The sequence below is a fragment of the Sugiyamaella lignohabitans genome, chromosome C, assembly GCF_001640025.1.
Source record: "Sugiyamaella lignohabitans strain CBS 10342 chromosome C, complete sequence".
NCBI classification, from domain to species: domain Eukaryota; kingdom Fungi; phylum Ascomycota; class Dipodascomycetes; order Dipodascales; family Trichomonascaceae; genus Sugiyamaella; species Sugiyamaella lignohabitans.
This window is the reverse complement of record NC_031671.1, coordinates 1,340,781-1,367,930: the sequence shown is the minus strand read 5'-3', so window position 1 is coordinate 1,367,930 and position 27,150 is coordinate 1,340,781. Positions and strand designations below refer to the sequence as shown.

General features: G+C 47.0%; 7 protein-coding genes across 7 annotated transcripts; 5 read left to right on the top strand and 2 right to left on the bottom strand.

Annotated features, from left to right (window-relative positions):
* Window positions 1–258: 258 nt before the first annotated feature.
* AWJ20_4126 (uncharacterized protein) lies at window positions 259–1,098 on the top strand (the record flags this gene model as incomplete). The annotated part of the gene is made up of 1 exon (XM_018881184.1): window positions 259–1,098. The coding sequence occupies one exon, from the start codon at window positions 259–261 to the stop codon at window positions 1,096–1,098; it is 840 nt and encodes a 279-aa protein (XP_018733799.1).
* Window positions 1,099–1,871: 773 nt separating this feature from the next.
* On the top strand, window positions 1,872–3,848 carry AIM14 (Aim14p; the record flags this gene model as incomplete). The annotated part of the gene is made up of 1 exon (XM_018881183.1): window positions 1,872–3,848. One exon carries the CDS (start codon window positions 1,872–1,874, stop codon window positions 3,846–3,848), a length of 1,977 nt encoding a protein of 658 aa, XP_018733798.1.
* Window positions 3,849–4,461: 613 nt separating this feature from the next.
* Window positions 4,462–7,059, top strand: AWJ20_4124 (uncharacterized protein; the record flags this gene model as incomplete). Its single annotated transcript, XM_018881182.1, has 1 exon — window positions 4,462–7,059. The coding sequence occupies one exon, from the start codon at window positions 4,462–4,464 to the stop codon at window positions 7,057–7,059; it is 2,598 nt and encodes an 865-aa protein (XP_018733797.1).
* Window positions 7,060–8,984: 1,925 nt separating this feature from the next.
* Window positions 8,985–10,943, top strand: MSL5 (Msl5p; the record flags this gene model as incomplete). Its single annotated transcript, XM_018881181.1, has 1 exon — window positions 8,985–10,943. One exon carries the CDS (start codon window positions 8,985–8,987, stop codon window positions 10,941–10,943), a length of 1,959 nt encoding a protein of 652 aa, XP_018733796.1.
* A 224-nt stretch (window positions 10,944–11,167) lies between these two features.
* Window positions 11,168–13,243, bottom strand: CLF1 (Clf1p; the record flags this gene model as incomplete). The annotated part of the gene is made up of 1 exon (XM_018881180.1): window positions 11,168–13,243. One exon carries the CDS (start codon window positions 13,241–13,243, stop codon window positions 11,168–11,170), a length of 2,076 nt encoding a protein of 691 aa, XP_018733795.1.
* Window positions 13,244–14,690: 1,447 nt separating this feature from the next.
* MTQ2 (Mtq2p) lies at window positions 14,691–15,377 on the top strand (the record flags this gene model as incomplete). Its single annotated transcript, XM_018881179.1, has 1 exon — window positions 14,691–15,377. The coding sequence occupies one exon, from the start codon at window positions 14,691–14,693 to the stop codon at window positions 15,375–15,377; it is 687 nt and encodes a 228-aa protein (XP_018733794.1).
* Window positions 15,378–15,740: 363 nt separating this feature from the next.
* On the bottom strand, window positions 15,741–20,834 carry DOP1 (Dop1p; the record flags this gene model as incomplete). The annotated part of the gene is made up of 1 exon (XM_018881178.1): window positions 15,741–20,834. The coding sequence occupies one exon, from the start codon at window positions 20,832–20,834 to the stop codon at window positions 15,741–15,743; it is 5,094 nt and encodes a 1,697-aa protein (XP_018733793.1).
* Window positions 20,835–27,150: the final 6,316 nt, after the last annotated feature.

Here is a 27,150-nt window from a genome sequence, read left to right as displayed (position 1 = left end):
TCACATCTGCGGGTATTGCATTGAATCTTATCTTAGAATTTGGTTCCCTGAGCATGTTAACCTTCCTCAATCAGTATATTTATATTTATAGGATAAATATTATAATTGATTTACTTTTTTTGATAATTGTCGTGCTTTTATATAAAAGGTGGTCCAATTTCTCCAGTGGGTCATTCTGTTTCATTCAGCAAGCACTTCAGTCTCTACTTCAAGTCTCTACTTCACTCGCTAGAATAGAATTATTTTTTAAAAAACAAAATGGTTTCTCTATCATCAATCTTTTACGCCACTTTGGCTGCTGCCGTAGTGTCTGCTCAGCACCCTATTGATGAATACAAAGCCCAGGACCGTTATGTCAGCATAGCCTCTAGACAACTTGTCAGGGCCTTCACAGATGCCAAGTCGCCCAATGTCAATGCTGCTCAAGCTTCTTCCGAGGCTCAACACTTCGTCACTGCTTTGCTTGACTACCCGGGATTCAAAAAGATCATTCAACAGGCTGAAATCCAGCTCGGTAATGAGAACGAGAACGTAGATACATATGCCGTTGCCTCGACTTATCTTGCCTCAGTCAGCAAGGCTTACGACGAGTTCTCTCGAGGCCCAAGTTTCGCTCCTTACACCAGCTACTTCAAGGCCCATATCACTGATTTCGATGTTCAAAAGGGTATTAGAAACGCCCGTTCCACTGCCAATGAGTACTATCCTTTGGTTTCCGAGCCTGTCAAGTCGTTCTTTGCCGACCCCCGAGGCAAAGCCCTTGGTACCTCTGCAGCTAACCTTGCCCGTCACTTTGTCAGCGACGTTGGTTTGGGCAAATATGCCAGCCACATCCCCTCTGGTCCTCCAATGGACCCTGTTGAAGCTCCTGTTCCCGAAGACGCTGTCTACACCACCATCTACGCCACGGTCAGTGCTCCCAGTGACGACGAAGACGAGGGCGGTGACTGCGGCTACAGCCCCTTGTCGACTTCTGAGATCGCTCCTGCTCCCACTCCAGTTGCACCTATCCCTGTCACCGTGACTGTGACCAAGTCTCCCGAGTATGTAACCAGTGCCATCACTGACACCTACAGCGACTACTGCTACACCTACTAAGCACGTCGATCGTCGCACGGACACACCCTTCTTCTCTCTTTCTTCGTTCCCGTTCTCTTCACGCTCGCTAACACGTTTCCTTAAATAACTATATCCCATATCCAATAAAAGTTTTTGTCTTACACCTGCCACTCTGGGCCTGCGTCATGCAACCCCTCACTGTGCATCAACACACATGACGCATGCAACCTTAATCCTATCTACCCTCTCCGGCCCCATCGACCCCTGACAACTCTACCCTTGACTGGTCTTACTGGGGTTGTAGGGGCTGCTGCTGGGGGATAGGGTGCGCCTCCGGCGGCTGGGGCTCCGCCCCAGACCCTGGTTGCTCCTGCTTCGCAGGAGATGGCCGGGACCGTTGACGAAACGACTCGAGCGGAGCGAGAGGAGCTAACAGGGTCTGGGGCGGAGCCCCAGCCGCCGGAGGCTGACCCCGTTCCGCGAATTCTGAATTCCCCCAGTGATAATTATATGTCAGCTACTTAGCGAGCCAGTACAGAAGGTATATGCAGGGACAGTGAGTAAATGCACGAGTGAGGGTCGATCTGAGATGAGCTCCCGGTTGATACAAACTGAGAAACTGTGTTATTATTAAGTGATAGTGGTCTCAGTCGAGAAAGAGCTCCGCTGGTGAGGGGAGCACTGAGGTGAGAGACAGGGGTGCACGGCTGCATTGCAGATCGCGCGATAGTATCGGTTGTCAGTGTAGATTTGGAGATTGGTTTCGTCTGTAACTTTATATGTGTTAAGGTTACGAGGACGATTCAGACACTATGGACGCGGTGGTGCTGAGTGTGCTGCAAGCGCGACACGAGGGGCATCACGACGAGGTGCCCAGTCCTGTCATTCCCGGTGGAAACGCCCATCATGGCGCTCACTATGCTAATATCACTTATGGGTACATTCTTGTGCTGATATCTATAATTGGCATGGTATGGATAAGTGTCACGAACACTATAAACATCAGGTCAGCCGGAGCAGGCGTGTCTGGGTTGACTGGAGGAATTTCAGGTCTGTCAAGGAAGCTGTCGGACATTTCGCTAAGGGGATTCAGACTTGGTCATTTACTCTCCAAACCATCTCCTAGATTAGTCCTTTTGCCATTATGGATCCTGGTAGTGGCTTTATTATCACTTACTGGTGGAGCTACAGGGTCACTGAATGGACTGGCAAAACGGTTGGGAAGAATTACGTTCGCAATAGTACCGCTGATTCTGTTCTTGTCACTCAAACCGTCACCATTACCTAATACATATTATGTCAAGCTACTGACTTTTCATAAATGGATCGCTAGAAGTGCTGTATTAACAGGCTCGCTCCATGGGATCCTGTACACAGCATACTTTATTAGACAGGGAACCACAGTCAAGATCCTCAAAGTGGATAATTTACTGGGAGTAGTGTTACTACTAGGGTTTTTGGTGGTGTTTATTACTTCGTTAAGACCTATTCGAACAAGATACTATAGACTATTTTACGCGCTCCATTATCCATTGGCATGGGTTTTCTTGATAATAGCCAGTTTCCATGCTCGTCCAGGAGTTGGGTTTCTAGCTCTTTGGTCGGCATTTATCCTGCTGGGCCAGGCCTTTTATAGAGTGTTTACCTCACGAACAATTCGCATCATTGAAAACTATCAGGTATCACCAACCCTGTATTCAGTCACGCTTCCACGAGATATAATGCCTGATTACTTCCCAGCAGGTTCGCATATTAGACTGGGTAAACGAAGTCTGTGGTCACCTTTGTCATGGCTTGAGCCTACTCATCCGTATACCATTGCATCTCTGTCATCAGACGAGGCCAATATCAGACTTTTGATCCGGAAAACAAACTTCACTATTCAAAATGGAGTTCATTATACGATTTCAGGACCGTTTGCGAGCAGGATAGCTCAAGAGCTCAGTCCATCCACCAGTTCCAGTTCGGATGGTGGTGCTGATTCGGGTGTTGGGTATAAAGCAGTAGGAGATGGAGCTCGTAAAGTAGTAGTATTTGCTGGGGGTTCAGGACTGTCATTTGCAGCACCACTTGTTCGTGAACTGAGTTCCATGGGTATTGCCTACCGTCTTATCTGGATAACCCGTGACAAAACTGATCTCAAGGCTCTCGAACTGCTTGAAATCAGTGCTGCCGATGTGTATATCACAGGTAATAACCCCAACAGCTCTTCTAACGTCTACAGCGACATTCTGGACCGTGGTAATGAGTTCAACTTGAACCTTTCTTCTGGTCTTTCAGCACTGAAATCAGTCTCTTCAGCAGCAGCCACTGTTGCTAGCGGAGGTCGAACTCGCGGTGTCAATACCAGCACGACTGGATACAATGACTATGAAGAAGAAATAGAATTCGATGAGCTCGTGGAATCAGACCCTGAACTTTCGTCATCAACCTCGACTCATGACGACGACGACACTCCACTGGAACCTGCCACCCCCAGCGACGCCAGCTCGTCGTCCTCTTCATCCAACAACACACGATCCAAACGACGATCTAACACCAACCTCTCCGATACCAGCCGAGCAAACACCAACTTCAACTCGACAAAACCCCCTACAAGCTCGTTTGCTCGAATCACAATTACCTACGGCCGACCCGACTTCTCCCAATCCACAAGCACATTCATACTTCCCGGCCAACAACGCTCCTCCTGGGCCATAGCCTGCGGTCCCAAACAGCTCGTCCACGACGTCGAGACCTGGGCCACTGCCAACCACATTTCCTTCTCCGGCGAAAAGTACTTCCTATAACTACATTTCCCGCTACATCTCCGCCTGCAGGGTCCACCTGCAGGGTTTTCCCTGCGGTTAACTCCCGGGATGGGGACTGCCTCCGGCGGCTGGGGCTCCGCCCCAGACCCTGGTTGCTCCTCTCGCTCCGCTCGAGTCGTTTCGTTGACGGTCCCAGCCATCTCCTGCGAAGCAGGAGCCACGGGGTCTGGGGCGGAGCCCCAGCCGCCGGAGGCACGGCTGACAATCGGAGATTGCGACCTGCATATGAGGGGTGTTATCTCCACAGATCGCTGATTGATAATACAGGAGTAATCACTATCGCTAGATCTGACGTCGGCCGGCGAATTGGCTTAGAGTTTGCTGTTTTGAATTGTTTTGAGAATCAGCTGATTGGATTGCCGAGTTTTGGAAGACCCTTTTGTGTGGAAAAATTGTTTGCTACTGTTTATAAGTGGTCAGTTTCGTCTTGTTACAGTGGCGGGACGTTTGGTCTTATGGAGCACCCTGTGACGTTGGGGCTTATTTATAAAAGTTAGTTTGTTAAAGTTTATCTTCAGATTGCGACTTTTCAACTGTGAATTCAATCTGTGTGCTTAGTCTTTGAGCTCAAAAATTTTTTTGGGTCTCGAATATGCCTGAGGATAGCGACATTTCAGGTTCAAGAGCGAACTCACCCGGCGGGTCTCCGGGTGGTGTGAATACTGGAGTGAGAACCACTGGTGAAAGAGACGCCGTTTTAGAACGACTCGCAGAGTTGCAAGAGGTGCTGAGTCAGGATGAGATGGCAGGGGCATTTTTTCAGGCCCGTGAAGTCATTCGTCGTCATTTTGGAATGAATCCTGATGACCCCGACGAGGTTGCCGGTTTTCTCGAGGCTCTAGGTCCTGAAGATGGTCATGGAGGAATTGGTTGGAATGAGTTGTCAGCAGAAAATAGACAGGCGTTGACTGGTGCTTTGTTGAATTATAATGAGGATGAGGACGAGGATTATGTTCCAGAAAATGATCCTGAAGACGACGCCGATGAAGCCTCGGCTTTTGAAGATAATCACATGGACGAAGATAGAGACGATGTTGTGGATGGAGACGGCGATCATGTCAATGAGGATGATGATGATGACGAATTCTATGAGAGTCCTATTATTAGTATGGGTCCTCGTGGTACTGTCATGTATAATGGTATTCCTATCAGGACAATTGGCGACGAAGATTCCGATCATGATCCAGACTATGATGATGCTGACGCTGTGGATGATGAGGATGAAGATGACGACGAGGATTTAGATGACGATGTCGATATAGATAATGATCATATTGGCGGTACAGCCAGTGATGGTGATGAGGATGAAGTTGATGCCAATGGCAATCGTCCTGGAACTGGTGTTGGTGCTGAACGTACAGTTGCTGGTAATAATGAAGATGACGATGAAGATGACGACGAGGATGATGACGATGACGAAGATGACGAGGCCTATGAATTTGGCAACGTTCGAGGCCCTGCTAACAGAAGAGCATTATTAGAAACCGTGCGAGTGATGTTTGATAGAGCAGCAGCTGAAGAGCGAATTACCGGTCGTGGTCATCCTATAATCATTGCAGGAGGAAGTCGGCTTGCAAGACGAATCCGAACTCCAGCTGAACTTGCTAGTGCTAATAGCGAGCTGGAACAGGTGCCGAATAAGAAAATGACCGAACTGATTTCACAGGGTGAATTTGGCTACTGGCCTCGTCGTAGTCAACCATTTCCTCAATACTATCCTCAGTCGACAAGACAGCTTCTTCTACAGAGAAAACTCGGTAAACGACCAATACCCAACTCTGAATTTGGTAAACGGTTTCTACCGAGTAACCCTGGTAGACTGGTATATCGATACCTCGAACCTTCATATGGAGGACAGTTTTCAGTAGACGGAAGCATTTTCTACTGTTATACACAAGAGTTCAAAGTTCATTTATACAACACTCTAGACCCAGCACGACCCAAGTATCTGTGTAGTCTGCCCACTGCTTCTGGAGACATGTTACCAGTGACTTCGAGATGGACAATTACAGACGCAGATATCAGCCGTGACAATCGGTTTCTAGTTCATAGTACACGATCCATGGTCCTGACGCTGTCGTCTAATATTCAAAACTCAGAAGCCATGAAAACCACTCCTATCATTCCTACAAACCAAGATCTCCTGGATAGTGATCGGATAGTGATATTCTCCACGAGGTTTTCATCTGACGCCCGTAAGATTATCAGTGGAAACTCGCGGCCCGAGGTTTGTTTATACGATGTAGAGACAAAACTCGGGGAGAGTATGGATCCCGGTGGAACTGGACACCGTGACGATGTCAACTCGGTGAGGTTTTTGGACGACAGTGACCAGGTCATTATCAGCGGGTCTGACGATGCCACCATCTGCTTGTGGGACACTCGAGTCAACAAAACAAACAAATGTGTGGGAGTACTTCCTGGCCATATCGAGGGTATTACATGTGTCGAATCTAAAGGAGATGGTCGGTATATTCTATCCAACGGTAAAGATCAAGCCATGAAGTTGTGGGATATAAGAAAAGCTATGGAGACGAAAAAGTACGCTCGATCTGAACGAGGATATCTTGGTACCGGATATAAATACCAATTTGAGCACTACCGATCAGCCGGATTACGACGACATCCTCACGATGCCAGTGTCATGACGTACCGAGGCCACGAAGTTGTCCGAACAGCCATTCGATGTCACTTCTCTCCGCCTCAAAGCACCGACCAGCAGTATGTATACTCTGGATCATCTGATGGCGATGTTTATATCTGGAAATTGGACGGTACACTTGTCCGTAAACTGGATGGGTCAAGTGTGTCGAAAAACCACGCATACTACTCGCGACATTACCAGATTCCTCCATCAAATATCATGGCCACCAGCCCGTCCGACCGATCGAAATTCTTCATAACCTGTGTCCGCGACTGTTCCTGGCACCCTACCCAGCCATTTATCTATTCTCCCGTATGGGTCGAACCAAATGCTATGGACGGAGGAGCCGGTGGGCTCGTGATCAACTCGTACAATCACGAGAACGACCCCCGCACCTTCAACAAAGAATCGGAATTCGAGTACCTCCGTTCACGCATCAGCGACGACCTCGTCGAAATCAACAAAAGACATACCAAAAACGACATCGACCCCCCTGTCGTCGACACCCGCCCCGTCACCGACACCCAGACCGGACTCTGGTTCTAGAAATCCTCCCTAAATACATGCTATTTACATGATCCGGGCTGCCTCCGGCGGCTGGGGCTCCGCCCCAGACCCTGGTTGCTCCTCTCGCTGCGCTCGAGTCGTTTCGTCGACGGTCCCAGCCATCTCCTGCGAAGCAGGAGCCATGGGGTCTGGGGCAGCGCCCCAGCCGCCGGAGGCACGTCTCTCTCCACCGCTGCCAATGTTTGTTGTTGTTTTCATTAGTTTAGTTACAGTAAATGCTCAGGAGAAAGAGTGTGTGGCGTTAGTTTTCGACGAGTCCCAGCGACTCGACGGTGATTTTCTTGGCCACCGCCACGGGCACGTCGTCGTCGCCCTGGCTCTTTCTTCGGGCCAGTTCTTGTGCGATTCTCCCAGCTCGCTCTTTCTGTCTCTCGTTAGAATTTTTGTTCTTACACTGGATTATAACTCGCTCGGGTCCAGCTTCAGTTTCATGGTCGAACCTTATCGGGAAACAGGTTCGACTGGTTATCCAGCTAAGCATTGACGGCAGTTCTTACCTCTTTTCTGTGATGTAAACATTCAGCGTAGTCTGCTGTATATGGCTGGCACTGGCGGACGTCCGAAGTTCTCTTGGCAGTGTAGCATTCGACAAATCGCTGCCATTCTGTCCCATGTTAGTACTCGATGTTCCAATTGAAGGTGCATTCAGTAGTTGTCACGGCCGTGAAATCACTAAAATTGCACATTTAATATCACAAAATCATCAGATCTCAGAAGGGTATGACTGATACTGCTTCGCCAAATGAAAGAAGACAGTCACAGTTCGTAGATTATGGGTAATATCCAACACTGGTTCTGACCTCATTCTCCATGTTGCGGCAGATGGACCGGTCTCTCCCTGGCTGTCTCTCCTCAATTGGCACAAAACTTACCTGGAAAGCATCTGCTGATTCCACCGGAGTACGATACACCTGACATTTTAGCTGAGTTCTGTTGTGGGTTGCAGGGACTTCGAGGTCTGTCTCGCTGTGGCTCACTCGCTATCAGTATTAGACGTAAAAAATGTCGATAATGCCATTGGTTCGCGATGCTCTCGAAGGGTGTTCCTTACCCCGAGTACCCTAACCCATTGTAAGTAGGGGGTTTTGTAGGGGGTTTAATTTGGCCATAGAAGTTGTCGTGGCGCTGAAATTTATGTGAATCCAGTTTCTAGAGAGGTATTTGAAGAGAAAAAAGATTGCTAATGGTTTTAAAAAGGTGTCAGTGTTCTGTTAGGGACGGTTTCGACATGATGGCTATTGCTGCTATTGGCATTGCAGATGATCCGGTTTCGAGGACTTGAACTTGTCCCTAGAATTTCATCAATTCTTGGTTTTATATCTTGTTTGAGTGAAAGTAACTAGAACTGTGGTTATTACAATTTGTAGTTCTACGACATGGTAAATACAACAATTGAAAGACGAGTGAATGGTGATTTATTTTGAGCATGGAAATGTGACATGCAACTGATCGAACAGAAGGTGCAACTGATTCGAGTAGAAATTTAACCAGGTCAAACTGGCCTTTAAATCGACATTTTTTTGTATTTTACTTATCTCGAAAGTATAGAAGGATATTATAATGTGAATACAAGGTTTAAAAGTGATATTTCAGTCCATTTGTTTTAAATCGAGAGGAACAAATGCCATCGCAATGGGAACTGAAAAACAATCACGTGATTCCACCAGGTTAGGGGACTATGATCAAGCTATATATGATAAATTTAGAGTAGCTTACATATATCAACTAGATGGAGAAGCGAGTGATCTGAGATTTCACCTCATTGTCGAAGTATTGCAATCATGCTACTTCATAAAACAGGTGAGTTTTGTACCACACTACTTTTATTCAAATGTTTATTGGGTTTTCTGGTATAGATTTGATATGAACAATAATGTGGTGCTAATAGTAGAATGAAAGGTATAATGGAAACTAACAGATGTTCAGGAACAAATAGTGTCCCACTTGGCCAAACTCGAAGAGCTGGCAGTGGTGAAGATGGTAGTAGTGGTAGTAGCAGCAGTATGGCTTTAGCCACGACAGGATCTTATGGAGCTGGTAATGGAGTCGATGGTGTAGTAGTACCTAGAGGACGTCAGCCAACAAAACAGAGACAACCAAAGTTAAATCGATGGAGTGCTGAGAATGATGCAAATGCCATTGCTGCTCTGGTTGGAATGAATACCAGTTTAACGGGAATTTTGACTCCAGAACAGATGGAAGCATATGCCACTCATTACAGAATCGAGGAAATCACCCAGAAACTACGGACAAACGACGTGATTCCTCCAGAAAAAGACCGGTCTCCTTCACCACCTCCACAATATGATGCTCAAGGTCTACGTATCAACACAAGAGATGTCCGATATAGAAACCTGCTGGAAAAAGAGCGTCATGCCCTAGTTGAAAAAGCAATGAAGTTCATTCCTCTTTATAAACCGCCAAGCAACTATAAGCGACCACAAAAGACACAAGAAAAGATTTATATTCCAAGAAACGATTATCCTGAAGTCAATTTTGTAGGATTATTATTAGGACCTCGTGGCAAGACGTTAAAAGAAATGGAAATGAAATCAGGAGCTGTTATTAATATTCGAGGTAAAGGTTCGGTAAAAGAGGGTAAACGAACGCGAACTGATATCCCCTATCAAGACACAATGGACGATGAATTACATTGTCTAGTAACAGGAGATTCAGAAGCTAAGATTCAAAAAGCAATTGATCTGATTAATGAGATTGTTGCGACGGCGGCATCAACGCCCGAATATGAAAATAGCCATAAACGAGAACAACTACGGTCGCTTGCTGCTCTCAATGGTACATTACGAGACTTTACGACTCAGCCATGTTCCAACTGTGGAGAACTGGGTCACAGACGATTTGACTGTCCAAACAAGAAATCGTTTGTTTCAAGTGTAGTATGCCGCAACTGTGGCGGAGTAGGCCATTTTGCTCGTGATTGTAAAGAACCAAGAAAGTACGGAAACAATGGCGGTGGCAGAGGCAACGACTCGTTCAACCAACCGAAATCTGCCGCTGATCAAGAGTACGAGCAACTGATGATGGAGCTTGGTGCTGGTGGAGGATCTGGGTCGGGTGGTTCACGTGCCTCTGGTTTAAACAACACTCCTCTTGGCCGGATTGGCTATAACAACAGTAACAACAACAGTGGTGGTGGTAATAACAATAGCTATGGACCAGGATCAAACGGATCAGGATTTGGTTCTGGACCATCAGGACCAGGATCAGGATCGTATTCAGACAATCGTCGAGGAGGACGCGATCGAGACGGGGACCGTGGCCGTGATAACAGGAGGTTTGACGACCGTCGCGACCGACGAGACGACCGACGAGACGACCGAAGAGATGACCGACGAGATGACCGACGAGATGACCGCAGAAACGATTACAGAGATAACTACCGAGATCGCGACCGTGATCGTGATCGTAACAGAGACTCATACGGCAGTTCCTACGGCAATGACAGCGGTCCTCGTCACGATTTCGGCGGCCGGTCGGATTCCAGGAACTACAACAACACCAACATCCCATTCACCCCATCTCCAGGAATGTCTTCAATCCCTGGTATTCCATTCACTCCTGGCAACATCCCTGGTCTCGGTCCCGTACCAACATCACACACACCACCAATTCACAACAGCCACAACCAGCCACCTCCACCACCCACATCCAATAACTACGGACCCCCAGGCATCCCTGGTGTCCCCGGACTCGCCTCCTCACGCGCAACAAACGCGCCACCAGGCCTCCCTGGTCCCCCAGGACTCGGTGCACCTCCCGGACTCCCTCCACCACCACCTTCTGCCTCTCGTCCACCAGCGCCGTCCTCACGTCTCCCCCCACCACCGCCACCTGGAAAGTAGTATAAATACACCCTGTATCTTTATTCACTTCTTTTTTTTTTGATGCTCGCGACCTGTGGGGATTTGCCTCCGGGGGCTGGGGCTCCGCCCCAGACCCTGGTAGCTCCTCTCGCTGCGCTCGAGTCGTTCCGTCGACAGTCTCAGTCTCTCCTGCGAAGCAGGAGCAACCAGGGTCTGGGGCGGAGCCCCAGCCGCCGGAGGCATGTGTGCTAATAAATAATATATTATACAGAAGAGGAGGCAGCGGCGGCCTGGCGCTCTTTGAATTTGCGGGCTGCTTCGAGTAGTTTGGCCATGCTGTTGTCTTCGTCGGTCGGGAAGACGTAGTCGAAATATTCTTCGAACGACCCGTCGGGCAGACGGCGTCGCTTTTTGACCATGGATGGTGCTTGTTTTTCGACTGTCGAGAGAGTTTCGGGCGTGCCATACGTTTTCTCGAACTCGATCCATGTATTGTTGAGCACCACACGGTCTTCTTTTTGGTCTGTTTGTTTGAAGCGGTTCCATGCTCTTTGAAAGATTTTACGTGCTCTTTCTTTGGCTTCTTCGGTGACCACGATTTCTCGCTCCTCGTCTTCGTCGTCTTCATTGTATCCGGCATGGTCTTCGTCATCGCTGTCTTCTCCAGGAACAGAAAGTTCAAATGTAGCGTAGGAGCACCATACTTTGACGTGGTTCGTTTTCTCCACAAGTGTTTCAAACAGTTTTCTTGCTCGATCATACTCGCCAACCTCGGTTTCAAACTCAATATACCGCTTCCATACCAGTTCAGGCATCTCCATCTCAGGTTGCTCAATGGCTAGTTCGTAAATAGCTCGTGCTCTGTCATCATCTCCAAGTTGCTGTTCAAGTGTGGCATACTCGATCCATCCAAGCGGCAGGTCCGGATAGTTTTCAAGAAACTTTTCATACAACTTGCGACATCTGTCAAACTCCTTCAACTCCTTCTCAAGTTCGATATATCCTTTATAGATCTTGGGTTTACCAGAAAGTCCCAATCCTTGACCGAGGATTTTCCTGGCTCGTTGTAGATTTCCTTGACGAATCTCGAATTTCGCATACAGAAGCCAGATCTTGTCGAACGAGAACTTCTTATGTGGGATGGTCTTGATGCATTGGTTGTATATTTCTCGAGTTCTCTCGACATCATTATTAGTCAGTTCTTCATAAACAGCATATCGTATCCATAAGAAAATGTATCTTCGCCAGTACCGTTTTTCTTCGATTTGAGGAACATTGGCGATAGCTCGTTCGTACACATCTCGCACACTGTCTACATCGTCACTGCTCGTTTCTTCCATCAGGGTCAAGTATGAGAACCATGCATCATAGTCGAACGGATCGCTAGTCACTTGATCTTCGTACTTTATCCGTCGTTTCGATAAGATCACATCGTCAATACCATCTTTATCACCATACTGTTTTTCAAATGCTGTGTATGAATTGTATAAGTTTTCACTCTTACTCTTGGACAGTCTCTCGAGTCCAAACTTATAAATAGCTCTGGCTCGCTCCCACTCTTTCTGACGAGCTTCCCATTTAGCCCAGTTAGCAAGAATCTTCTCATCTAAAAACTCTTCTCCTCCAATAGCCAAGATAGTATCCACTGCCAGTGTATATACATCGCGGACATTCTCAGCCGTGCCCACTTCTTCTTCAAATCGAGCCCATTTGATCCAGTTTTCCGACTGTGGATAAGCGGCCGTGAACCGTTCAAAGATGTCTCTGGCTCTATCGTATTCACCATATCTTTTTTCCAGATTAATATATGCATTCCAGGCTGGAGGATTGGGTCTCCAGGCCATCCATCGTTCAAACACCTGTCTACACCCTGGAATATTAGACAGCATTTCTTCAACTGAAACATAATTAAACCACAGTTTATCGACTCGCGGTAGAATCGTCACTGCTCGATCTAACAGATTTCGGGCATGGTTGATATTTCGTTCTTTCAATTCACACTGAATATATCTGATCCACAGCGGAACATTAGTCGAATCTACATCCAGAGCTCTTTCAAAAACTGATCTAGCTCTTTCCATTTCTCGCTGGTCGATTTCCCATTGAGCATATCGCATCCACTGGCCAAAATTCAGTCTGTTTCGACGTAACGCCTCTTCATATTCTTTTCGCTTTCTCCCCTGATACTCTTTCAGCTCCTCCGAGTCAGTGATCCGCTGCTCTGGCACCTTAAGACCGTCATCTCGGCGCTCAAAAGCCTCCAGCAGAATCTGCTCCGCCGTAATCTGCAGCGGAGCAACTGCCTTGTTTTTGACCCGCGCCGTTCTCTCACTGTTCATGGCCAATATTCACTGGATTAAAACCAGTATCCAACATCACTTGCATAAAAGTCGTGAACCTGCAGTCCGTTAACTGCATACAGTCTCTCATGTGCTGAGGGAGGGGTCTGCCTCCGGCGGCTGGGGCGCTGCCACAGAGCCCGTTGTGCTCGCTTCGCAAGCAGCGTGGGGTGTCCCCAGAAACGTAATCATGACTCGTGGTGTCATATATTGCCCAATTGGCTTACGGCTGTTTACTCCCTGGCAGGAAGACGAATTCTCTGATAAGTGCATATATATACCGAGACTCAGCAGGCTCCAGACGACGAGGGAGAGCTTTTTGTAGTTAACCCTCTGTAAGCTTGGTTTAGAGAGAATAATGTGATTTAGTTAGTTAAATTAAGATTAAGTCTAGTTGGAACCACCACGAAGAGCTAGAACAAGGTGGAGTTGCGAGCCAGGCTCGAGTTTATAGAAGCTAGCTGGTTGGTCGTCGTTCCTGTAGTTTAGTTAGAATTAATGATCAAATCAAATAAATTTGCCGAATAGGTTGACACTCACATTTGTTTTCCACCAAAAATAAGTCTCTGTTGAGCAGGAGGTATACCCTCTCTCTCCTCGACACGCTCTTTGATACGAGACACCTGCGAGAGTTAGTTAGTAAAATCATCTATATTCATGAGATTCCACATCCAAACTTCAATATCTCATAAAATGTGATCTATTCGCTAATATAATGAAGTAAAATGGTAACATACTCTATCAGAGGGTTCGATATCCAGTTCAATCTGCAAACTCGTTAGTATCCCAGTCAGCATCAGCTCATAACACAACATGCCAAAATTTGGAAACAACATCCAATGTCAGCAAAAAAGACTGAAGTAAATGTCTTTACACAAGCTGAGAACTGAGTAAATAGTCCAATTACATTACTCTGGCCCAGTTCTGTTTAACTTGTTGCGGGGTATCAATAGCATAGTTGTTCAGCATCATCATTCTAGAGAACTTCAATTGGTCAACTGAACCATTTTCTAAACAAAGTAACAAGTTCACTCACCTCCTTTCCTGTCAAGGTCTATAATTTTCAGTTAGTTCTCAAGTTATTCACTTTCTCAAATGGAGATTTAAATTATGCCATTCCCAGTACATCCTCAATATCACTACAGATGTACCCTCATTTAAACTTATACTTTTCAAGTTTGATATTATCTCATAGAACCTGAAGAAACACTCACCTTTACTTTAATCAGCATTGTGAATATAAATAATACCCTCGTCCTAATCTGACTCGACTTTCAGCTCTAAATCGTGAGTTCAGAGAATATATATAAACAAGAATAAGCTGGATCTCGAGATCTGCAGGTTAGATGCTCTGCCGCACGTTCACCATAGAGGATGGGGATGCTCATGCTGAAACTTTTGACATCCGTTTCGTTCTGGATCAGTGTTATATGGTCAATTTTGTGCCATGTTACCTACTCCGACCACAGATTCGGTTGATTATGACCTTGTATATGAACCAGCAGAAGATTCTTTCCTACTTCTAGATCTTTTAGAGGAACAGAAGGAGTTCTTGGATACTCATTTCCAAACCACTCAGAATGGAGACAAACCTCATGTTGTAGCCGGAGAAGTTCCATTGGTGCTCGAAATTGGTACGGGATCTGGGATTGTTACTACGTTTATGCACAAAAATATCATAAAACAAGGATTATTTCTGACCACGGACCTAAATTTGCATGCCTGCCAAGCGTCATTGACTACGAGCCGGGAGAACGGAGGAACTCCATATCTAGACACAATTCGAGCCAGTTTATCCAGTGCTCTTCGAAGAAGATTGGTTGATGTCCTAATATTTAACCCTCCTTACGTTCCGAATGAGCAAGTACCTTCCAGACCAGATGACGATAATTCTAGTTCCTGGCTTGATCTGGCTCTCGAAGGTGGTGAAGACGGCATGGAAGTGACAAATGTGCTTCTGGACGGGCTCGATTCGGTGCTAAGTGACAGAGGAATAGCATATATCCTCTTCTGCAAACGAAATAACCCCGAAAAAGTCGCCGAGTCAATGGCCCAACGGGGATGGAAGACGTTTTGTGTCGGGGAGAGACGAGCCGGCTGGGAGGTGCTGAGCGTGTGGAGGTTCATGAAGTAGAGCTGGGGGTCTGTTGCCTCCGGCGGCTGGGGCGCTGCCCCAGACCCCGTTGTGCTCCGCTTCGCGGAGCGGAAGGGATTGTCCGAGTAGGGTGGAAAAATATTTATTTTAAATACTGTAAATAGTGTATCATATCATGACTTTTGGAAGATTTCGCGAAGGACTTCGTGCTTGCACTTGGCAATATCGGGTTTGGCGAGCGAATAGAGCCCTTCGTATGCGAACATGCTGAGTTGGTCGAAAAACGGTCGCAGGTCCGTCAGGGACTTGATGGTCTTACCATTAAGCAGAGGCACTGCTCCCTCAGAAAAGTTGATATCAAACTTCTGAAACAATGTTAGTAAACACCCAATCAAGACGATCTCAGCACCGACTCGAGCGAAGCGAGAGGAGCCATGGGGTCTGGGGCGGAGCCCCAGCCGCCGGAGGCAAATATGCCCTCCATCCACTTACAGTTTGGGCCGGAGGTAGCAGTTTCGAAGCCGAGATACGGTCAACAATACCTGAAGGGTCTCGGTCTTCATTGCGGAAAATGGCGTCCATAGAGTCTGAGATGAAGAGCCATTCATAGCTCTGGAACTCTTCAGGATTGAGGACTAAAGTCGTATCGAGGAGACGACAGGCTGCCACGAGCGTTTCAAGATCAACATTTTTGTCCTGGTCGAGAAAGTCCAGGAATGTACTAGACAGATGAGAGTAGAGGAATGTCCATACTGGAGCGAGATGGGATGGGTCAACTGATAAAATTATTGCACGGAGACAAAGGTAGACATGCTGGGTGTTTCGTCCGACACTGAGAAGTTCGAATTTGGTCATCAGGTCCTTGAAACTGAAAGCAAACCCGTCACCAGTGCCACATATGAAGAGGTAGGCCAGTCTGTCAAGGTTTTGACTCTGGATGGATGATTCTTGATCAGACCAGTTGAACAGGACATTTGAGTTGGTTCCGTAGGAGCTGATACGAGAAACATAGTCTTTGATTCGTTCTTTATCGAACTGGCTCCATTTGGAGATTACTGGCTGCCACAGTTCAGAAGCCTGTGACATGGAAATACCCAGAAATCGCGGGTCTAGGAATGCGTCTCCTACAATGCCCTTCCATGCTTTGAGTGTCGACGGGAGATGGGTGATGGTTTTGAGTAACGACATGAGCGAAGGTGATACATTTGAGTAGTTCTTTTGTCTCAATGCTGGGGTGACCAAATTGGTGGTTATGCTGGTGATAGCTGTTAGAGTTTTATCCTGGTCATTAATAATTAGTCGTAACGACGGGACAATTTGTTCTAGAGCTTTTATGAGGTCTTCTTGCTTCAATGAGGAGCTACCACTTGTTCCCTGGTTGTATTGAAGAGCGAGTGACGTTGTCGAGCTCGACATGTGAGGCGTTGATGGCACACTAGTATCCACAGAGCCGTCATCGATATCTTTTTCACTGAGTGCTGGTGCGCTAGCACCAGTAGCTCCTGTGGAAACAGTCTCACCGTTGGTAATATTGGCTTCAACAGTAACAGCAGACCGAGTATTCAATGCAAAATGAAGAAGCTTGAGAAACAAGTCAGATAGGTCTTTGCGAACTTTACGTTGACTTCCGAATTTAACTGCGTCAACTTTTTCCGCCATTTTAGCGGTAAATCGGAGAACGCTGGGAATAACCATTCTGTATAGACTCTGATTATTATACACCTCACGCACAAAACCCATACATTCATACCATACCTCTTCAATGGTATCATTTTCCAGTGATTTGAGGTAGTTGATGAGGAATTCCATGATTTCAGTGTCGGTTAGGTCAGTTGTAAGTGTCGATTTATCAGCAGGTTCTAGAGATGAAGAGTTCATTCTGCTGATTAGAGCATTGAAAAGGTATGGAATAGTTAGCTTGGGTCGCGAGCCGTCTAAAACATGAAGAACCTTGAATACATCACCGCCGGAACTACGAGATAGCTCGATAAAGCATTCCAGCATCTCCAGTGTTTCCAAACTGTACAACTTTGCTAGTAGCTTCCGTGATCTTGATTTCAATGGTGACAACACAAATACAACAGAGTCGGTTGGATCATGAGAAGGTTTGCAACTTTGTTCCGCACATTTCCAAACATTGTAACTAGTTCGGACAGCGTCTTGGAAACAGAGTAGAACAGTTAACCTATCATTAGCAGCTGCTGGACGCGAGATAGGAGACTCTACAGCGAAAACGCCGCTAATAACATTTCCAAAAAAACTTGGGTCGTTGTTGTTTTTAGCAGACACACCACGCCAGTCCTGACTGTCTACCTTTTCGTGGGCCGTCACCAGCAAATGTTCCAATGCATCCATATACGGATAGAACACTGCGGTTTCAATACTCTTGTTTTTATCGCTCTTGTTCTCAAATAGAGACGAGCGAGTCTCATCAAAAGACTGACTGATTGCCTTGCACAAGCATTCCACCAAAGGAATAATGACTTGGATGACGCCTTGTCCAAATAATGGCAAAATATCCTTTAGGAAATCAGCCCATGCTCGGACGACATACTCATTTTTGGATGATGAGAGGCCATTTACTAGGCACTGGAATAGAGTTTTAGGGAGTGATTTCTTTGCCACCTCGTCACGGCCAGAATCGGTATTCTCGGCAGCAAACAAATCACTGGAGTAGATTTGTTTCCAAATAGGAGACACGTTATTTAGCTGTAACAGAAATTTGGACAAGAGTCGTAGGATTGATACCTGAGGTAGGGACTCAATGTCACGAGAACCATAAAAGTACCCTAACACGCTAAGAAGAAGCATCGAGTGGTCTAAAAGACGCGACTCTTGCTTCACCTCGGTTATGTCGAGTAATTCCAAACAACTGTTTAGAGCATGTTGAGAATCGCGGTCATTAGAATCGGCAGACCGGTACATGATACGTTCAATTTCGTGGAAAATCACTAGTGGATACTTTTTGCCCGTTAGTTCCTCATTTGCATAGGTGCTGCGAAGGGCAGCGTTGGAACTGAGAACTCTTATTAGCGTGTCAAGATAGTAGATAACCGATCTGATATCACCACTCTCATTTGTCTCCAGTAAATGAATAATGATAAAATCGAGGAGTTGTTTGGCAGTTCCACTAGTTACAACACATTTTAGCCAGTGATGAACTAGAGTTGCAATATCACCACCGTCATCTTCCTCAGACAACAGATCGAGCACAAAAAACAGATACCGTTCAAGTATGACTTTAGCATTCACTCTGTTGATAGAATGTTGCCAAAGAATTGAAAATACGCGAACTTTTATTAGAGGATCATGACCTGGTTCAGAAACGACTGTTACCAAAGCACTTTCGACACGCTGGTCATCGAGCTTCTCCTGTATAGCCCAAATGGCTTGGACAATTTCTACCTGGTGCTTGTTGGAGGAAGTAGACAACTGTGCAAATAAGACTTTGGCAATGGAAAATAAAAACTCATCAACCTCTTCCTCATTGAACGAGTCGTAGATAGTAATAAATAAAGTAATCACACCTGATAGAGTTGTGTAGCTAATTGGTTGGCCAAGATTAATCAGTGCATTTACTAGGCCGTGATTCCGCCAAGATTGCTGCTCAGGAATCTTTTCTAGAAGACTTGACAACAATGCTGCCAGTTCACCAGCGCCAGCACTGGCAGAAGCATCGTCTTCATTATTACTTGTTGCTGCGGTCTCAGCACTATCCACAGTGTTACTACCAGTTTCACTAGGGCCGTTAGCAGTAATATAAACATCAACAGCTGAATCAATTTGATTACTGTGACTCTGGTGAAGTTTTTCCAGTTCAGACTGGGTCAATTCAGCCAACCTGTTCAGCAGTAAAAGCGACAGAGTACCAGGACTAAAAGGCAGAACCGCTTCATCTGACGTCAGCTTGTAATATTCCTGGATCCTCTCCAACGGACTTGCATTGGACTCATCATTAACAGTCTGGTCAGCATGGTGAATTGGCAGAAATGCTCTGTCAGGAATAGCGTCCAGAATCAAAGAGGTGATTTTAAACCACACATCAGACCGATCTTCTTTATACAGCAAAGCCAGCAAGATCATAGGCAGATGGTTTACAATCATCTCTTCATCCCGAATGTTAAACACCTGGAGTATAAACAAGACCAGCTGCATATTTTCATCACCGCCAGACAAGATCAAGTTCAACACATCGCTCCAGATATTAATAGCTTCGACACCATCGAATAAGGCACCGGCACTACGAAGAACTTCTTCATATTCAGCATCCGATCGATTCGCATTACTGTACCGTTGAACACTCTTAATAACAGGTAACAGAATCTTAGGCACTACTGACGTACCAATTTCCCATCTGTCAAGAATACTCAAACAAATCTTATATGGTCTAGTTCTCTCAGCAGGAACTTCCGGGTCACTCTCAATCATCTCCAGAAGTCCTGTTGTCAAAGGTTCAAGTGCAAACTTGGCGAAATACTCTGCTCGTGAATAATGGGGTCCTGACGACGGAGAATCAGTCGTGATCGGTTCAGGTCCTAACAACCAGATCCATAACCGTCTATTAAGGGACATATCCCTACGAAGTACAGTCGAACAAGCACTTATAACCAGCAGTTTTAAGTCGTCTTTAGATGCAATGGCCTGTAAAACAGGCGACTGTAGTTCCAAATTCTTAACTAATAACTCCAAAAAACCTCTTTGTACTAATAAATGCTCATCCTGTAATCCTCTACTAAACGCTCTCATTAACAGACCAGTCTCTGGACTGACCGCCATCTGAGCATCATAACTAAGTGCCTGGTATGCAGCCGGGATATTTCCAACTAAGCTGTCAACATCAATTGACTGAGATATAGCAGCAAATGACGGAAACTTACGATTAGCCCAAATCAAAGCACCCGGTCGTCTATCTTTAGAAGAAATAATTACCAAAAACAGACACTGCCAGAAATGCGAGTCATCATTTACCTTTAACTTGATATCCTCAATAAGTTTCAGCACCTCGTCAAAAGATTCACTTGTCTCATCATCAATTCCCGGAAGAAACGACAATAACAGCGGCTTCAAAATACTCCTTAAAGAAGGAAGCGGCAGAATATGGCGTTCAAACAGTTCTATCAACAGAGGTTTAACATTGATACTGCCATACGACATAAGAGGCAGCAAGCCAGGCAGCCATAAATGGATCTGAAAATGCAATTCCTGGCCATTCAAGATATCAAAAACCGAATTATAAACCTCTAAAGTCTTCTGATGAACCCCCGAAGGCAGACCAGGATCCAAACAAGTAGCGAGCCTAAACGCCACGATCCGAGCCGACGGGATCTGAACAAACGCCTGGCCCTGACCACCTTTCAACGCACGATGCAATTTCCCTAAAAATGAGATATAATCAGCCCATTCCTGAACACTCTCCCAAGTCGCAAGGGCCCGGTCAACGGCTGACACAAATTGTTTCCACTTGGGATCTGGTTTGTTAGTTGGGGAGTGGGGCATGCCTCCGGCGGCTGGGGCTCCGCCCCAGACCCTGGTTGCTCCTCTCGCTGCGCTCGAGTCGTTTCGCGGGGGGATTGAGATAGGACTGGGATCAAGGAGGCAACTCGTGCGAAACAGGAGCTACGGTCCGCACTTACCGACGTCATTGCCCGAAGAACGGGATTTGAAAGGTACGGGAGAGATGGATTTCAGCAGAGACGGCGCGCTGGAGTTTGGCGGCATGGTCTTGCGTCTGTAGATTTTGCGTGGAAAGCTCGTCGGGTCTGATCTGATAGAGCTGTTGATGTTTACAGACGGTCCACAGGCTGGCGATTCTAACGCGATCCTCGCGTATCGCTGACCGGTCGGAATTATCGCTATAGCGAGACCAGCGACTCATTGCGGTGGCCCACCCCCTTCCCCCCTCTTCAAATCCCCGCAATCCCCAAACTGCCCAAATCCGCCGACGAAACGACTCGAGCGCAGCGAGAGGAGCAACCAGGGTCTGGGGCGGAGCCCCAGCCGCCGGAGGCAGCACCCACCAGTCGGATTGTCGCCAAGAATCCAAACCCAGTGACGGCCGTTGAGCTTGAAAGAGCTGCCGGTGGCCGGAACAGGGGGATTCTTGTCAGTCGATGTAGAATTGGCCAGGTAAAACTCAACGATCATATACCGACCGGTGATGATAGTCGAAGTCAAGTTGATTAGCAAGTGTTTAGTAAATACGTCAGGGCGGTAAGATGACGCCACTGTGCAGACGATTGCATCAAAGTCTAAACCTTAATTGTCCGTCAAAGCTTATAAGGTTGAGAGATCGACAGACGGGCAGGACGCAGCTGCAGTTGCCAAACCTTAATTACAAGACAAAAACAGTTCCATTGTATTCTGAGAAGTTTAGACACCGGTTCAGCCGTCCGGAAGTTTATTCTACCGTGCCCGTTTGGGCCCAGGATTCCAAGTATGCACTGATCGATTAGACCAGGTATCCCTTTGTTTAAAAAAAAGTGGTCTGATACTATATCTATAGAATCGGAATTCAATAACACCGGCAACGCAGATGGTCCGTTCGTTTCATATCAGGATCTAGACCCGACGGACGATTCAACTCGCTTATCTCTCACTCACTTATCTCCCAGCAGCAGCAGCACCACCAACGGCACCACCCACTCTGCACCACTAGCTCTGATTAAAAAATACTGCACTCATTCCCGAATAACAAAGCATGAACTCGACCGTTAACGACCATCAAAACCAAACTAAGACATTTTGCCCATGAAAACTCCTGCGAAGCAGGAGCCACGGGGTCTGGGGCAACGCCCCAGCCGCCGGAGGCGGGCGCCGCCCCCCCGCTCTTCTCCCCCAACAGGATCTGGTCCGTGCACAATTGTCTGATAGTCAAACGGTATATGCAGGCAGCTCTGCGGGTGCCTGGCAGCAGCATGCTTCTGAAGGCTTAAGCGGCGGGGTATTGTCTCAGATTGTTTCAGTAAGAAAGTAACAAGCCTTCGGAGCTAGGTGCCCGCCCACTGAGGCTTTTTTTTTTATTTACTCTTGTGTTAGTGAACTTATTTTGCCACACACGGCAGTGGCGACACCCTATTCCGTTAATCTACCCGCGGACAGCGCCGCCCTAGCAGCAAGTGAAAAAAATGAAATTGGTTTCAACTGAGACTTAGAACTGTTGGAAGAGTACTTATCAGTTCATGTGAAAACAACATGTGAAAACAAAAAGTGCTGGCAATACAATACATGACGTTCCAGACCCTCCAAAGTAGGACGCAATTGGCCTAACTGAGATGAAAAGCGCGCATTGTTTCTAATGATAGTCCACCCATTTCTTAAACGGCGGCCGTTGTTTTTTTTTGCTTTTCCCCTTGGCTCCCAGTCACGCTCTGTAGCTCGCTACTGCTCCGAGTGGCCAACAATCGCTTCCTGTCGATATCCAGCGGCTTGCAGCACCTGCCAGCTACTCTCCACAGTTTTCCAATCTGTGGGATCGTTGCTTTTTCCACAAACTATCTGTGCACTACTGTTTATGGCCAGGCTGTGTCCCCCCCTCCCCTACCCGCCTGATGTCATTTAACAGCCTATAACCCACGCTCGTCGTCCCGGCAACGCACCTACCCCTCTCAATTTTCCTCGCTAATCTAAAATCTTAACTCTCAGCCAGGGCAAGGGTCCAGCCACTCTATCCACACTTGGCCACCGGCATACAGAAGAGGAGCTCGATAGAGGCTCCTGAATACAGCGAATTCAGGGGAAACACCAGGTCAAACCCAGCTGCTGCCAAAAAAAAAAAAAATTCCTCCAGGTGGGGGTGGTACCTGCGGCGGCTGGGGCTGCGCTCCAGACCCCACGGCTCCTCTCACTGAGCACGAGTTGTTGCGTCGACAGTCCGAGCCGCTCGCGAAGCGAGCACAACGGGGTCTGGGGCAGCGCCCCAGCCGCCGGAGGCACCCCACCCGGCTAGTGTCGTCAGTGTGTCGTCAGAGAGCCCGGTTTGATGTCCGTGCGGAGACGTGGCAGTGGAGACCGTGGATTTGTCAGAATGCGGTAACCAGGTCCAGAACAATAGAACGGCAGAAAAAAGGAAAAATAAAATTTAGGTTTGAGTGTTGAGTTTATTCAACAGCTGGTGAATATAATTTCCTGGTAAGGGAAACAGTGTCGAGCACGGCTAGTGGCAGCAGTTTTTCGTCATCATATGAAAGCCGCATGCAGCCCAATTTATCCAAGCGCGTCTTGTGGACGGATGCTAACGCATGCCGACGTAATGGGACTGCCAGGTCGACCGTGGGTTCATTGGTGCTGCTGCTGTATGTGCACCGATACTGATGGTACTCCGAATTGAGAGTGCCGGTCCTGCATGCTCCTACTGCGATCCAGATGGCCAGGCACAGGTGAAATATTTCTGGCGCAGGTACCGTAATATATAACGGCAGGTGGTCGATGCAGTATAAAAACATGTTTGCATCCGTCGTTTTCCACTAAATTTTGCTTCGAACCTTTTTGCCAAATCCTTTCGACCCATTCACTTGTTTCATTTGCGTGATCACTGGCAATACTTATTCTTGGTTTCTATTGACAATTGAATACAGTCGGCTGTCTCTCTCTAGAACTCCGGCTATCAGTAACTATAACCATTTACAACCAGCTACTGCTACAATAGCTAGCTACAATCAATTACAACCAATTACAACTCAATTACAACACAATTACATCTGTAATTCTGTTATAACTTCAATTATAACTACACTACCGTCGACTTGCGAAACAAACAAGAAACGACAAACTACAACAAAAAACACCTTCGACAAGTGGGAATCACACAACTCCACTGCACCGCTATCAGTACACAGTACAAGTGCTGCGGTAGCGACTCTGATTGTCCCAGTGTAACTCGACGATAGTGCAATTCAACGCTGTCAGTGAGAACCAACAAGGACAGTTCAATTGAGCAGGTCGTACTCGACACTTTACTGTATTCACAGACGTCTCCACAGGAGTCGTATCAACTACAACTCGGCTCGTTTCGGTTCGATTGTTCGCTACAGGTGATAACAACACTGTCTAGATAACGACGATCTACTCGACACACACTAGTCTTAGTACTATCACAAGTACTACCACAAGTACCGGTATTACTGTTATCAGTACAAGTACGAAATAAACATCAGCAGCAGCTCGCAGACTAAACGGTAAGTATAATAAGACACAGAAGGGGGTTGCTGATCTGTACGGTGACGTAGATGGTTCCTGAAGATCGAGCGAGGGGCTGAACATGCCCCACCATCACCAAGATCTGGTGCGGTAGGATTGTGGGTGGGTGAAAATTATTTCATCACAGATGTACCCATCCTCCTATCGATAGAGCCGATGACGGCGTGCTTGTGCTTCTGACATCATGGCCCAACCTGGCAGCTCTCATGATCATCAGGTACTAACTTAACTCTAGCGTGCCTGCAAGAGCAAGAAAACGCCAGCCTCAACGGTACTGACGCACGGACCAAGTGCATCGTACTCTGACGCCGAAGCAATCAAGTTCCACGGAATTACTAAGGGTAAGTACTGATATCAGGGGTAGAATCTATGGGAGGGGTCGGTCGTTGGGAGGTATGGGCATGCCTCCGGCGGCCGGGCTCCGCCCGGACCTGGTTGTGCTCGCTTCGCGAGCGGTGGGGGAGGGGGGGTGTTTTTGGGGGTGGGTTGTAAGGGTGTGAAGTTTGTGGGTTTGGTTGGAGAGGGAGAGGGAGTGTGGGGGAGGAGCGATGGAACGGGCAATGCTGGATTAGTAAGATTCATAATCAGCGTCTATGTTGCCGACCTTGGCAAACAATACCCCGTATTTTACTGGTCAAATTAGTATCAACAGACGTCATAACACAAACACGTACAATGTCAACAATGTCAACAACCTCAAAAAAAAAATATTTTTCATTAACCTCGACTCAAGGTTGCCATTCTAGCAATTCTGTCTGTTCATCAGCGTAGATTGCCACTGCATCTCTGCCTGCTGCCATATACCCCTTTTTCTGCTTTTTCTGCTTTTTCTGCTGCAGACTTAACTCTACTGCATATCGGTAATATGCTTGCTAGCATATGTTACGTTATTCTTGCTATCATATCTCCGGCATTCTATTTGCTCAGTATGCCAACGTGCCTCGACCATTCCGTTCGCCAAACCAGTCAGCAATCTCTCAGCAGAAGTTCAGATGTTCTTTCAGACTGATTCTAAGTCAGAACGCAGGAACGTCGGAAAGTCAGAACGCTAGTCACCCAGTCACCAGTCAAAATACCAGCTAGCAAGAAAGCTATTTATTCATGCCAGTCAAACAACCTATTTTCTGACTATCAGCAATCGGACTTGATCTCAGGGGTTGTGAATGATTGCAGCTATGCTTGAAAAGGTTATAGGTAATCATTTTTGTTTTATAGCTGGCTGGTTGATTGATTGGCAGACCGACTGGTTGGATGGCTGACTGACTGGTAGACTGGCATGTGCGTGTGCATATTGTCTAGCAGCCTGATTGGGAATTTTCTGGGGTCGTAAAAGCAACTCACGGAAATCTTCCAACTACGCTAGAATGATTCTGGCTTACTCAGTATGTTTTTTCCAGCAGCATTTACGATGTATGATGCATTGTGAGGTAAGCTCGAATAACTAGCTAGCATATACCCAGAAGCCATCTAGTGAGTCTGTGAGCCAATCTACGATTCTGCGAGTTTGCGAGTCTACTGATTGATGATCTATCGAGCAATCTATGGCTTATTGCATCTTGTTATTACCACTACAATTACTATACCCCTCCTATCACTATTACTACTGGTATATCACTATTACCACTACTACGACTATTATTATCACTATAAAGCACTACTATGGCACATACCATCGTATGACTGAACTGATTATCACTGCTACTATTAGTAGTTATTGACTATTAAGATAGTTGTACCACTGCATTCCTACCTATTGTGATATCTCGGAAGCGAAAATGGATTTGAAAAATTAAGTTTCAAAACCGGTTAGACTCACGTTAGTCTGCTGGTCCATGCTCAGTATGTCACAAACAATGGCTACCCACCCTGATTGATAGACCTGTTTTTGCGGTATGCAATGCACCGTCGTTTTGACGGATCGAGCAAGTCCCTGCTGCAAATGCCGAGCAACCAAGTGAGATAAATGATTGTTAGCGAGACAAAACACCGGACTTCTACGCAGTCGGCCTGCCGCTGGCCGACTGCTAGAACGCTCCAACTGCGACTAAAAAGCAAAGGGCTAAGAAATATGTCAGCAGGTCGGTGGCTAGACCTGTAGTCTTACTAGCAAGGGTAGCAGGACGACAAGTTGGGTGATGTGATAGTCATTAGAGTGGTGGGGTTAAGTGCAGCAGTGAATGGCGTAGTGAAGGTAAAAACAGTAGTGATCATTGATTTGAGGGTGTGTGATTTGTGTTTTGTGATTCTCGGAGTGGCATTTGCAAGCTTGGCAGCAGCAGCAGCAGTAGCTCGCTAGCCCGTACTGGAGAAAATGCGACCGGTGAGAAAAGTTGCTGAGTGTGAGAGAGACGAACAGAGCAGGGACCCCCACGTAACGACTCGAGCGTAGCGAGAGGAGCCATGGGGTCTGGGGCTTCGCCCCAGCCGCCGGAGGCACACTAGGCCCCGCCAAAGATACCCAGGCTAGCGATGCAAACCGGTGAGTGTGGGGAGAGGCGGTGTGCCCATGCCGGTGTCAACGCTGCTGCCGGTGTGGCAGGCAGGTGCCTTGCGTGATGCGGTGGTCGGGCTGGATTGAGCTGTTGGGAGTTTGTTGAGGCTGGCTGGTTGTGGGTGC